The sequence below is a fragment of the Magnolia sinica genome, chromosome 8, assembly GCF_029962835.1.
Source record: "Magnolia sinica isolate HGM2019 chromosome 8, MsV1, whole genome shotgun sequence".
In the NCBI taxonomy this organism is placed as follows: domain Eukaryota; kingdom Viridiplantae; phylum Streptophyta; class Magnoliopsida; order Magnoliales; family Magnoliaceae; genus Magnolia; species Magnolia sinica.
The window spans coordinates 8,767,468-8,781,990 of record NC_080580.1 but is presented as its reverse complement, the minus strand read 5'-3'; the positions used below and the strand labels follow the sequence as shown (position 1 = coordinate 8,781,990).

The 14,523-nt window shown below is 41.8% G+C and overlaps 1 protein-coding gene across 1 annotated transcript; it reads right to left on the bottom strand.

The window, feature by feature from the left end:
* Nucleotides 1–1,479: 1,479 nt before the first annotated feature.
* On the bottom strand, nt 1,480–3,770 carry LOC131252787 (mannose-1-phosphate guanylyltransferase 1). The gene is made up of 4 exons (XM_058253482.1): nt 3,516–3,770; nt 2,819–2,881; nt 2,489–2,728; nt 1,480–2,186 (listed from the first exon to the last, which is right to left on the bottom strand). Exons 1-4 carry the CDS (start codon nt 3,624–3,626, stop codon nt 1,515–1,517), a joined length of 1,086 nt encoding a protein of 361 aa, XP_058109465.1. The 5' UTR covers nt 3,627–3,770; the 3' UTR covers nt 1,480–1,514.
* Between the last annotated feature and the right edge of the window lie 10,753 nt (nt 3,771–14,523).

Here is a 14,523-nt window from a genome sequence, read left to right as displayed (position 1 = left end):
CCATGTCATAACCGGCATGCATGGTTAGATGGATATGTTTGGACTTTGTAGCCAAAGGGAGTCATGAAGTCTCTTAGTTGAAATAAAATAAAACAAGTGTCTAAAACGAAACCCAACCGCTATTGGCTTTCATAATCTTCACCCACTACCATTAAAATAAAATAGGATGCTGATATATCAATAGTTATGATGCGGCCTTTTTTTTTTTTTTTACTTTACCGTCAACATCAACATGTCATGGATTCGATCCGTCATTATCATCTGAAACAAAAATCAGGATGGTCCACTAATAAAGGAGGGCCATACCGGCACAATGAGTCGTACCTTTGGATTCCCAATTGATATGATGTTATGTCTAGAGTTGTATACGAGTCGAGCTAGCTCGATAAACTGGCTCAAATTAACTCGTTTGAGCTCGTTTCGACTCGAGTCGAGTTGAGCTCGAGCTTGGGTCGTGGCGGGGTTGAGCTGAGCCGAGCTTGGCCTACCTCAACTCAAACTCGACTTGTGTACAGCTCTACTAGTGGATTCAGGTGATCACCATCTGGCTAGACAGTCGAGTCGTGGTGTGATGTATGGGTTTTTATCTTCACCGTACATCCATTTTTCCATATCATGATCCCAAAAATGATTTAGATCCAAGCCTCAAGTGGACCACACCACATGAAGCAGCGATAATAATAACGCCCACTGTTGAAACCTTCCTAGAGCCCACCATGATGTTAGGCCCAGGTCCTAAAAACTCAACGTCATTTATGATTTAGGTGGACCACACAATTAGAAACATCCATGATTTAGATGGACCACACAGTTAGAAACCGTGTGCAGATCTCATCCATGATTCAGGTGGACCACACAATTGGGGGAGAGGTTTGTGAAAACTGTCTTCCTTAGATAGGCCTAATTTTTTGGGCCCAAACCTATATTTGGTAAGGCATCTAATGGTTGGAGACGATTTCAATTTTCACATATTCATATTTAGTAAGGCATCTAATGGTTGAAGTGGATTTCACATATTCATCATGGTGGGCCTGCCCATAAAAATCAAGGTTGGGTGTCTCATCGGGTGTGGGTTGTGCTAATACGTCCCACCAGAATCGCAAGTCTAAGTCAGCCTAAGTTTGTGGCACTAGACATAACACATTGAATTTCAAAGTATTTAATTTACTCTCATCCAAACAAATTTTTAAAGTCATTTACTTTCAATTCCATTTCCCATTTACCTCCACTTATAGGCTCCCAAACAAACCTTCAAATTAATTCAATCTTCCCCATTATTTCCAAAAGCCGGGTAGAATTGCTATTGGACCAAAAATACAATTCCATACCACCTAATCCCACGTTCCAAACAAGCCCCAAGTGGGCCTGCAAGTACGTAACAGGTGGGCCATTGGGAATGAATGGTACAAACAGGATTGAAATTCGGCCTCCCTGCCTCTATCTATAACACACTAATTAACAACCAGTATAGAGAAAACATTATCAATATCCGGCACACAAGTCAGCTCTCTCACTCACATGACTATCTCAGGCTTCAGGATGCTGGATTTGATCTCCTTGTGGGGCAGCACAACCCCACCATTGCTGTATATCTCATCGCATAGGTGGACGTCCTCCCCAAGGATGGTCATGTTCTCGACACGGGCCCACTGCCCCACCGTAGAGTGCCACCCGATGATGCTGCTGGAGATGCACGCATGTTTCTTGATGCGGACCCCACGCATGACCGTGCACCGGGATAGCCTCACCCCAGACTCGACCACGCAGTTCGGCCCGATCGCCACGTCTGGGCCAATCAGGCAGCCCTCCCCAATGACTGCACTCTCATGGACCAGGACGTTCCCCACAATGTGGGGCCCGACAGCTAGCCGGGAAGGAGAGTTCTTCCGGAGGGAGTTCAGATACAACCCCAGGCCTGTGATGTAATCCCTTGGCTGCCCAATGTCCATCCAGAATCCAGGTAAGACCATTGCATAGAGCTTTTGCTCTGCAGCAATCTTAGGGAAGACCTCTTTCTCAATCGAAGTGGGCCGCAATTGGATCCGGTCGATGACGGAGGGATTCAGCAGGTAGATCCCGGCATTAATCTTGTTGCCCACGAAGATCTTCGGTTTCTCTACAAACTTCTCTACTTTCCCAGTCTTCTCCTCCATGACCACGACGCCGTACTTTGATGGTTCATCTACCTATTCAAGTTAATGGAATTTCTTATGATTCAAGCCATTTGAGCAGGGGAGGTTTCTGACCTACCCTGAAGAATCAACAAGCAAACAATAGAGAGAGAGAGAGAGAGAGAGAGAATCAATAATTGAGGAGATCTGGTGGGTCCACCATGGATATATAGGGAGATCCATTGAGGAGATCTTTTTTTCAGGGTATGCCCATTATTAATTCAGCAGCCTGGATAGCTGAACATGGGCCCTAGGAACACGATGAAAAAATAAAATCGAAGGTTTCACATAGAGAAATGATAGATATGCAATTATACCTTGGTTACCATTATTGAAGCCTCTCCACCATGAGCTCTGTGGAATTCGATCATTTGCCTGAGCGGGTACTCACTGATAACATCGCTGTTGAGTACGAAGAAAGGCTCACCGGAACCATCTAGCAGCTTATCCTTGGCTAGAGCCAGGGGACCTGCAGTGCCCATTGGCTCGTTCTCCTGCGAGCAAGTGATCTTCATCCCCAGCTTGCTCTCGAATTCCTTCAAGAAGTTCAGCATCACCTGCAAAGCAAAAACACGGCTTGACATCATCAATATTTTAAAACAGAAAATCAGCTGCAAAATGATTTGGTTGAGGTTCGTTTCTCTTACCTCTGGTTGGTAATTGATGGCTAGAACAACTTCTGTCACTCCAATAGCTTTCAGAGCTTCAATCTGAAAAAAATAAAATAAAATCAGAAACATAGACAGATTACAGTTAATTTACGCAATTTACTTACCCCATATCTATCGTAAGACATGAAACTGCAAATTCATCTACAAAGATTCAGAGGATAAATTTGAAAAAAAAACACACTGGAAGTTTCTGGAAGCAAGCTTGGGGGATTCAAGTGTCTAATATAGAGTTTGTTTGGATGCAACCCAAAATGCAATTGGTTTGATTTTTATTTTTTATTTTTGCAGACCGAATGGCATAATCTGTCCTCCCCTGCATTTGAGATGGTTCAGATTGTCGGATGCTGTTAATTCCAACTTGTCTACCCGAAATCAACATCAGCAACATATGCTGAAAATGATTTGGAGCGCAAAGGTGGGAACACAGTATCCTGCCTATCATCAATTCTGATTACCATGCCAAACATAGAGAACTGCACCCTAAAAGGTTCTTCTCATCTTCCATAGGAAACTGGATTTCAGATATGATATATATCCAGACAAGCAAAACAAGAATAGAACATAAACTTATGCAAACGATTATCAATTCATTGGAAATCAACAGTAGAGAAACGCATAAACAGATCCAGCCCATAGGCTTCAATTTCAAAGAGATGGACTCATGGGGTATTACCTGATGCAGAATCATGGGTTTGTTAGCAAAATCCACAAGCGGCTTTGGAACGCTGAGCGTCAATGGCCGCAGACGCGTACCGAACCCTCCGACGAGAATGAGTGCCTTCATCGTTGCACGGAGAACCAACTACTCTTGTTGATCTATCACAAAATCACCCCCAAAATTTAAGAATTTAACATAAACCATGCAGAAATTCAAAACAAAATATGCCAGAAATTCAACACATATGAGAGCCTAGCCTAAATCAGGCAAAGTTGTTGGCCTCAGCGTGCTACTGACAAAACTGACCCGAGCTGGCCAATCAAGCTCGAGGACCGAGCCGAGCCGCGTAGCTCGACACGGTTCGACTCGATGTACACCCCTACATGCATATGTGACCTTATTATAGAAAATAAATATCATGGTGGACCTAGAAAGGTCACAATGGTGGACTCTAATCACACTGCTTCATACTTTTCTACTCACTCTAGAAATGTTCACATGAGTTGGGAGCATGTGAGCTAGCGATACAACACTAGTTGAGAACATCTGTGCTGTGCAAAAAATAGGTCTGACACCATAAAAATCGCCTTAGGTAAAAACTAAGATGGTCTACTCATCTTCGGATTACACCGTATAAATCAATGAACCCCCGACAATCTAATACTTGAGTTGCCAACCTAATGATTCCATTGGTCCTCTGCAAGTGATCCATACGGTGCGGTCCACCTTTTGTACGGATAAGATGTCCTACAAAATATACATGCCATGCTAGCGGGAAAGTAAGTTATCGAGAATCCTTACTCTTGCTCGGGTGGTGGTAGACTCTCAGGAGTTTCAACACCCGGTAAGGGTTCGAGTATCCATAGGTGGTGAAATTCCACTAGCGTGAGTGTGTGGGGATGTGTGTGCGTGTTAAATAAAAAAATTTAAAAAAAAGAGCAAGGACCCAGAGGTTCATATTGGCCCTACTGTAAAGATGCTTCGTTTTGAATGATGCCCTCAAATGAGCTGGAAAAACATATGGACAGCATGGATACATAATACATAAATCAAGGTGGGGCCATGGTAATCCTACGGTAACTGCCGCGCCTGTCTTGAGTCAGGCCGGGGTCTCAGCAGCAGGGAAGCAGATTGTGTGGTGTACCACAAACCACTAATCTCGGTGGTGTATTGAAGTCACCAAGTTATGATTCATCCTTCCATTCATCCATTTTGTGAGATCATTTCAGGATATGTTAAAAAAAGAGGCATATCCAAATCTCTAGTGAGCTACAACACTGGAAGGTGAGGATCGAATGCCTAGTGTTGGTAACTTCTTGGGGCGTTTTCATGATGTCTATTTGCAATCCAACTGGTTGATAAAATCGGCACTAGATGTGGGCATCGAGTTGAGTTGGACCGAGTTGGGGTTGATCCAGTCAATTCGGTTTTGAAATAGGCGTGATCCAAACTCAACCCAACTTGGTACCGAGTCCAAAGCATGCCCGACCCAATCCGAGTCCGAGTCCGAGTCTAACTAATCCGAACTAAGTCCGAACCAATCACAAGTACCGAGTCGGGTCGAGTCGGCACCGTTGTGGCAGGTATCCGTGGGCTGAAATCACAACTCAAAACTTATATTCACTTGCTAGAATTGCGGCCTCTCCATCACTACATGGCATCTTAGATCTAAAACGTTAAATCTAAGGTTTTTTTTTAAATAAAAATAAAAAAATTATATATACAAGTCGAGTTTCAAATTGAGTCGAGTCTGAACGAGTTGAGCCCTGGTGTCGAGTCGAGTCAAGTCACTAGGTGACTTGAACTCAACTTAGTTTGAGTTTGGATTGGATGAATTCAACTCAATTCGGATCGTATCATCCATTCGGCCCGATCGAGTTAGATCTAAAGGAGTTAAATGAGTCAAGTTTATTGAGTCAAGTCATCTGTGCCACTCAAACAAGTACTAAGGAAAACACGAATATCGGCTACTTTTGTATCTTTGGTCAGGTAAAAAAGACCTGGACGGTCAATCCCCATTGCTTTTTGTGATATGGTCCACTTTGAGATTTGAATCTATCTCATTTTTAGTCTGTACCTAAAATGATATGACAAGATGGACAAAATGCTTAAATTTTGGATTGACCCCTAAAATGAGTGGAAGAATGGATGGACAACGTGGATAAACGAAATACATTCACGGTGGTCCCAACAGAATTTACTAAGTACCATAAAAGCGTCTGAGTTACTGAGTACGCAATCCGATTTCTATTTTTAGGTCGTGATAAATGGCCCATAGTATTCTTTAATCCAGGACCATTGATCTATTGCGGGATCAATTATCTTCAGACAATTTCTCGGAAGGAAAATCCTATCAGTTCATCTTGTAACCAACCAATGGACGGTTGAGAATAGAATTACATTAACTTTCCACATTGATAAACGGCCCATTGCCGTTGTCACACCAAAAACCAACGGTCTAGATCATTGAACGATGGCCCCTCTCGTCCCAAACGGTGAGTTCACCTAATGAACGGCTGAGGTTTCTACACGTCTCCCTGCTCGATATTAACCGTCCGATCATGGGTAGTTTTGGAATTATATACCGCATAATCGTAGCTTGTGAAAGGAGAAAGCTCCAAATAAAAGCCTCACTGTACGTGGACGTCAGCCGGTTTCTTAAACCGTAAAAAGGATAAAAATATAAAAAAAAAAAAATTTGAAATCCGCCAGCTATATAAATAGACCGAAACAGTCGGGCTTTAGAGCGAAAGGAGGAGGCGAGGAAAAGCCGGCGAGAAAGTCAGATCGGGTCCGGAGAAAAGCCCCCGGATCTTTTTCCTACCGGCGAAGATCTGACGAAATTTCTGGTAAGATTTGAAATGCTTCGAAAGTTCTCTCTTTTTTACTGGTCTCGGCGATTTTTTTTTTTTTTATATTGATTTCCCGGCAGATTTGGTTCTGGATAGCAATTTTCAAAGCTTTCTTGAGCCTTTTCAACATCTGGAAGTGGATTTTGATTGGTTTTTGGACGGTCGGATGTAGATCTTGTCGAGGAATCGGTAATGTAGATGAGATCTCAGATCTGGTTATGTCGCGTGATGCTCGATAGGATTTTGAAGATTACTCCATTTTTTTCTTTTTCTTTCTACATCGAGTCTGTTCGTTTTCAGGATTTCTGGTTTCTTCATCTTGATTTTTCTGAAATCCATAAGTCTTGCGAGGGATCTGGTTTTCTCGCAGCGTTTCTTGTATTTCACGACATTTTGGAGTGTTTCCCGAATATTCCTCGGCTTATTCCTCTGTATCCATGAGAGGATCCTTCCTCGTTCCGATCTTTGCATAAGATCTGGTTTCTTCGCTGCCTTTCTTTGAATTTCAAGAGATTTCATATTGTTTTTCTCGTCTGATTTTATAGCGAGATTTCCGATCTTTCCATAAGATCTTCTTCATGCCTTTAGCTGTTGGTTAATCTGCTCTTCTTTCCTTCGGTTTTTTCTTTTGATTTCCAGCATTTACTCGTTCTTCAATATCACCTTAAAATCCTCAAATCCAACCTTTTTCAGCGTTTTCTTCTCGTTGTGGGAAATTACGTGTTGCCGCTCCATTTTCCGTATCGTGTGGGGGTCGACTCACTTGCGTGAGATGGACGGTGCTTAGCCGTACACGTCATAACATATCACCCGAATTCGTCAGCACGGCTACTATCACGCATGATTATTCGCCACATGTGCGAGATGCTAATGATCAGCTTTTATCTAACACATGCGTGCCATGTTGGCATGTGCGCGCCCCCGTCATATTTCAAGAACTCGAAATCATGACTCAACCGTCCTTCTGATGAGCTGCCACTTGTCAGCCTATGGTGTAGCTAGACTGTTGCACTCACATCGATTGCACTTAACGTATATGTACACCAATCCAGACCGTCCAAATCATGTGTTCGATTGCGGATGGAGCGGGGACAGAAAATCACACTGACGGAATGATACTAACCGTCGGATTATTAGACATTAGATGGAGGGTTAACAAGGAAAATGTCCAGCGATTTAGATTCCACAGGTGAAATGATTGTGATCATGTGATCGTCCACACCTTATCCTCACTATTTTGACGGACTGGATTGACGCAGATTTGGGAAAGAACGGTACAACTCGTGTGCATCCTTTTGAGGTACAACTATCACTATCGGCGACATGGACCGTTCAATAACTGATCTGACACCGTCCACTGAGTGGGCCCACGTCGCCATGCTAAAAAACAACATTCACCCACCCCCAGCTCAGGCAGTTACATTCCTTGATACGTGGATTTCATGATCTGTGTGGATTCTGGGTTGCTCATCAAGTGGGCCCCACCGCATCTGTCCTGTGGCCAGAAATGAGGGTGGCCCAGTTTATAGTCGCGGAAGGTGTTTATTGTCGGATCTTAACAGTACACGGAGAGATTATAAGACATGAAACTTCAATCAGGACCGTTCCTCTAGTTTTCTGTACCATGCATGGCCAATGGTTCAAAAGAAAACATCCATCAAACGTTCCTATCTATCTGATCAGTTTGGTCTATTGCTCGTGTTTTGGGTTACATGAGCTGATAAGGAATGACTTCAAGTCCACATGTGTGGAGAGAAGTCTGCAACACATGTGACTTCTCTCCACACGTGTGGATGACAAAAGGAGCTCTCTCTCTCTCTCTCTCTCTCTCTCTCTCTCTCTCTCTCTCTCTCTCTCTTTGTTTCGAAAACTCTTCATGGGCCATACGTGAAAGGTAGCACCAGATGGGCGGTTCCAATTGACGTATCTCATGCCACGTGGCTCTACCGTATCATCTTATCATCTTCTCCCTATGCATCATTTTGCTAGAGATGAACCCTAAGCAAGAATGGTATTTTCTCAAGATGTAAATCAGAGAGGGTTTTCATCATCTCTCACCAAAATTTCAAATTTCCTCTCGGAGAGATTCCATCTTCTAATCGAAGCTGTCACTCAAATCTCTTAATTTGGAAGACCACCGACCCTTCTCCTTTAATTCCGATTTCTAGCCTTCCTGTGTCGTATTTGCGAAAAATTAGTGTCTTTGCTCCAAAAATCGCTCTGTAATTTAGCTGGAATTTGTATCTTTCCTCCGTCCCATTCCAGCTAAAACATACGGACGAATCTCTCACTCTCTCTTTCTCTCTGTACTGAGCTTCTCTCAACACCTGTTACCCTCTTTTGGCCCCTTTCCTCTCTCGGCATTAATATTGAGAGAGATTGAGAGAGAGATAGAAAGACATACTTTCACCTGTGTGAATCTGATTCAACCCAAGCTTCAGATCCACCCTTTCCATCAGGCGAGTCCCCAGATTTTCGCCATGAGTCCTCAAAAATCATTCCAATCCAAAACTTAGGCCACAACACAACGAATGCAAAAATTAAGCCTTTAAAAATCATGCTTATTTGAATACAGATCCAAACTAGACCAGATTCTATATGAATTATGCTTGACAGACCCTAAGATCTGGCTCAGATTGGTATGATGTTTACATGGCAACCCCATGAAATGTGCCTTGGACCTAATGAACAGTCCAGATCAATAGATTGGGGACTTCTAAATGTCAATAAAGAAAGAGAAATAAATAAATAAAACACAAGGTGAAATCCCCAATTCCAAAAATCCTCAGATCCCCAAAATCCTAAAATCCCCAAATCCCTAATTTGTAAAATCAGAAAAACCCCAATTCGGGGTCCACATTCAAATCTGTAAGCCCTAAAATCCCCAAATCCCTAAATGAGGGTCCACATCAAATCAAAAATCCATAAATTACTAAATCCCCAAATTCCTAAATCGGCATTGAGATTGAGAGAGAGAGAGAGAGAGAGATACCTCACATTCGACAAATAGTCTTCAACCGAGCTTCAGAGAGAGAGAGCGAGGGCGTGCGTGGGCAGGGCATTCGTGGATCAAAGACACACAAGAAAGGTTAGGGAGACAGACACACACACACACACAGAGCAGGAAGAGAGATCGAGAGGAAGAGAGAGGAGGGAGAGGGGATTAGGACGAGAGAGAGAGAGAGAGAGAGAGAGAGAGAGAGAGAGAGAGGATTTGGGTGAGAGAGAGGAGACGAGGGATCACATCTTTCTTGTGACCTAACCGATTAGCAAGTTGTCTCCTGCGGTGCTTGTTTGCCGTCTGTGATTACATTTGGTGGGACCCACACTAATCAACGGCACAAAATGCTCTTAGCTTTGATAAGAGAGGACTTCAAGTACCCACACGTTTCTTCACTCTATTAGAGAAACCTTCTCCAATTCCACCTCTTTTCTCCCGAGGTGGGTGAATCCTTATCTGTGAGGCCCATCCTAATGTACGTGTCCTACATCCATGCCATACATCCGTTTATCCAGATATCATTTTAGGGCCCACACCAAAAATTCAGAAAATCTAAATGTCAGGTGTACCACACCACCTGAAACATTGGTGATTGATATTAAAAACTGTTGGATGGCAGTAAAAGCTTTTGATCAAGCTGATATTTGTGTAGTCCCTTCATCCAAATTTTTGTCACCTTAGCATGGAAAATAGACAATATGGTGGCTCCCAGGTAGTTTTTAATGGTGGGAATTCAATCACTGCTGCTTCCTGTGGCGTGGTCTACCTGAGATGTGGATCTAATGTGTTTTATGGCTCATGTCCTTGAATCAGCTGAAGAAACGGATGGACAGAGTGGATGTAAGATAAATCCATTAGGATGGGCCCTACAGTAATCCACCTGTGCCCAAAGTTTAATACTCTAAAAGTATGATGATGATGCGCATGCACTTAGGAATTATATAAAATTTTCTTTAGTGGTGAGTAAGTAATTCAATTTAAACTGTCCAATTTATCTGTGCCATTTTTAAGGCATCACGAACCAAAATTGAAGATAATTTCATTATCTGAATATTGGTTTAAAAAATAAAGAATGTCATATTTTTATTAGTGAGTGTCACAAATCAAAGGTTAGGATTGCTAAACCAATTTTAACAACAATGTATTCCACAACCCATTCAAATGTAGGATCTAGTTGATCATACCATAGAAAATAATATACATCACTCTTATGGTTTGACCTACCTTATGATTGGACCCACCATATTTTCCACTTGTATGATAATCATGGTCGGGTGCATCTGTTGGATCGTTTGGATGTCAAACAAATACCATGGTGCCCACAATTCTCGATTATCCACTTCTTTAAAGGAAAATTGAACAAGGGCATTTATGCAATTTCTTCCCTTAAAGAGCACCATTGGAGCATTTTGGTTCTTTGAGACACTATTTGATAAATCTAAACTGCTGTGGAATTTTGTGTTAGTTTTAGGGAAGAACTTGTACCAACTGTACAGAAATCAGGGCACACTTTTAATGGGATAACATGCTGGCAAGTTACTTTTCCAATCGATGGCCACAAATCAAAAATTGCTTTGATTGAACAACAAGAAACTTTTAATAAATGAACCTTTCATTACTTAATTTGACCGGTTCATAGCATTTATTTTTAATTCTCCAATGTTTACATCTTTCTCGACACATCCATACAAACTAATAAGATACCGCCATCTGTCACAAGATTATGTAATAAATGATGGACGAAATATACTTATATTCTCGTAATATCTTTCACCCCACATCATCGGTGGTATATCACTCGCCAAAAGTAGAATGACGCTGTGTCATTAGAGTATTAATTCATTGGGCATATGGCCCCACCGATGATATCCCAAAACAATTAGGTTATCAATTGCATTACTATAATTACTTTAATATAATGATCTAAGTCGTCCAAACATTGTTCATGTAATTTAACGGTTAAAAATTGTTGATTAGTCACTCGGGTATTATCTTGAGCTTGTAGTCCATCCGAGACTTGCAATTTCATCATTTTATAGCAAATTATATTTCAATGGCTTATTACAACCATTGTAACAAACATATTATATACATATACTAATTACAAATATTAAAGTTGATTTAGTAATTAAATTCAAACTCATATAAATATATTATTCATATCTACTTTTGGATCACGGGCGATTTTGAATCCAATGGTGCCAAACCTAACATGAGGATTTCAAATCCAGGGGTTTTCAAATCCACCCAAGCTATATAAGTAGCACATAATAAAGAACTCAGCGTTTGATTGAATAGTGAACATCATGCAACGTAATATTCACTAGTTAATGTATCAGATGAATGGTGTCGATATAGTCAACATTTTCGAACTTTGCATAAATGGCAGAGAGGCACGGTAACTTCTATGCCTCGAGATGCACTGGATTGGGGCCAATGCATGGATACAAATATACAACCATCCATCCAATGATACTTCTACGCGTAACCTTCACTAATAACACAACCTGAGTTGACAAACACGTACTCCGGACTCCTGAACTCGGATTGGGTCATCTGACTCGATCTGATCCTAACTCATGCCGGTGTTAACCGATCCGAGTTCAACTCGGTCAGGAAAACTGAGTCGGATCGGATTTGGCCTGATTCGGATCGGTTGTGCTCCACAACTTTTCTAACTACTTAAGTTGTAAGCAAACGTGTGCACTGCACGCTTAATTGAACTATTCCATCTCAAACGTGTGGCCTTCCGTACAATGTGGCTATCAGCAGAGGATTATCCATTGTTGCTTGGTAAGTCTTTGTTTATGCATCCTTCGGATTGCAGAATTGAAGGAGATCACAGAGAGCACCCAACACAACAAAAGGCATCTACACTGAATGTCTAGAAAAACCCAATTACTACAATTTCTGGCATTGGCAGTGACCCATTCATGACGGGCCATATGAATTGTTCAGTCCAGATCGATCAATGTTAATCAATCTTACGATTTCTATTAGTTACACTAGTAAGTAAATGGTATCAGTTCCAACCAAGATCTAGCTCCAAACAGGATAAGGAGATAAACCCACTAATTCATGAAAATCACATCAACAGAAGTCCACCAAATATCCAAAAACAATAAAAGAGCTGGGCAAACAACATGACACACAATGGATTTTTATTTTTCTGAGAAAGAAAATAACACATTCACAACCCGCTACACAATAGAGATCATGTAGAATTTTTCAAAAAAGGGAGAAAGGCCTTACAATCTCTCTAGGTTGGTGAGATTCCCAATCTCCGGAGGAAGATCTCCAGATAACTGGTTGGACTCGATGAACCTGCAAAATCCAACTTTTTCCTTTCAATATCGACATGTAGACATGAAATCCAAACAGAAATACAAGTATTAATGGAAATCCAAACACAAATACGGGCCGACAGCGACCCCGACCATTGCCGGCCAGACCACCATCATCATACTTACCCGATTAGATGCAGACAGGGACGGACGGTCGGACAAGCGTTGGGCAGGCAACAGCTGGGCTTGACATCATCAATATTTTAAAACAGAAAATCAGCTGCAAAATGATTTGGTTGAGGTTCGTTTCTCTTACCTCTGGTTGGTAATTGATGGCTAGAACAACTTCTGTCACTCCAATAGCTTTCAGAGCTTCAATCTGAAAAAAATAAAATAAAATCAGAAACATAGACAGATTACGGTTAATTTACGCAATTTACTTACCCCATATCCATCGTAAGACATGAAACTGCAAATTCATCTACGAAGATTCAGAGGATAAATTTGAAAAAAAAAACACACTGGAAGTTTCTGGAAGCAAGCTTGGGGGATTCAAGTGTCTAATATAGAGTTTGTTTGGATGCAACCCAAAATGCAATTGGTTTGATTTTTATTTTTTATTTTTGCAGACCGAATGGCATAATCTGTCCTCCCCTGCATTTGAGATGGTTCGGATTGTCAGATGCTGTTAATTCCAACTTGTCTACCCGAAATCAACATCAGCAACATATGCTGAAAATGATTTGGAGCGCAAAGGTGGGAACACAGTATCCTGCCTATCATCAATTCTGATTACCATGCCAAACATAGAGAACTGCACCCTAAAAGGTTCTTCTCATCTTCCATAGGAAACTGGATTTCAGATATGATATATATCCAGACAAGCAAAACAAGAATAGAACATAAACTTATGCAAACGATTATCAATTCATTGGAAATCAACAGTAGAGAAACGCATAAACAGATCCAGCCCATAGGGGGGAAAAAAGAAAAAGAAAAAGTAAAAAAGAGAAATGCTCCTCTTCAATTTCAAAGAGATGGACTCATGGGGTATTACCTGATGCAGAATCATGGGTTTGTTAGCAAAATCCACAAGCGGCTTTGGAACGCTGAGCGTCAATGGCCGCAGACGCGTACCGAACCCTCCGACGAGAATGAGTGCCTTCATATTTTCATCAGGTGATTTTCATGGTGGGGCCAACCTTTTGGACGGTTTGGATCGGAACTCAGTGGATGGATTAGTTGTATGCATATGAATGGGCCTATGGGCTGAGCATGTCTCACATACCTTCAAGCTCAACAACCCATCTTATTTTCCCACATATCATTCCACTCCCATGATTAGAGGTGGGCATCGAACCGAGTCGATTGGATTGAGTCCTACTTGATTCGATCAGAAATCTACATAGGTGATTCGAACTTGATCCGATCTGGGATCGAGTCCGGGTCACCTGACTCAGACCAATCCAATACATGGTTGGCCGCAACCGAGTTTGACTCGGTCGAGTCACCGGGTCGGATCGGGTTGGGTACGATTCGGATTGTATGAATTTAATCCAACCGTTTCATGTAGTGTGGTCCACTTGACCTTCAAATATTCGCCTTTTTGTGCTCAAGGCCTAAAATAATATGTCAAAATAGATGAACGGCTTGGATAAAACATATATATCAAGGTGCGCCCAGAGGCTCTGAAAGAACTGTCCATCTACCGTATCCACGCTTTTATCGGACATCTTCTACGCGTCATGACGCGGATTGACATGCACTGTATAAAAGTGTAGTGACGTGCTTTTCACGCAAGTGCAACTGTGCACAGTGCTGTATTGCCGTCAGCAAGTTACGTAGGTCTAATCATGGGGTATGTGTTATATCCAAACTGTCCATCC

Coding starts and splice junctions, on each gene's coding strand:
- LOC131252787 (XM_058253482.1), bottom strand. CDS start 3,626: ATGAAGGCACTCATTCTCGTCGGAGGGTTCGGTACGCGTCTGCGGCCA. Junction 2,882..3,515: donor AACCCATGATTCTGCATCAG/GTAATACCCCAT, acceptor TATTTTTTTCAG/ATTGAAGCTCTGAAAGCTAT. Junction 2,729..2,818: donor CCATCAATTACCAACCAGAG/GTAAGAGAAACG, acceptor TTTGCTTTGCAG/GTGATGCTGAACTTCTTGAA.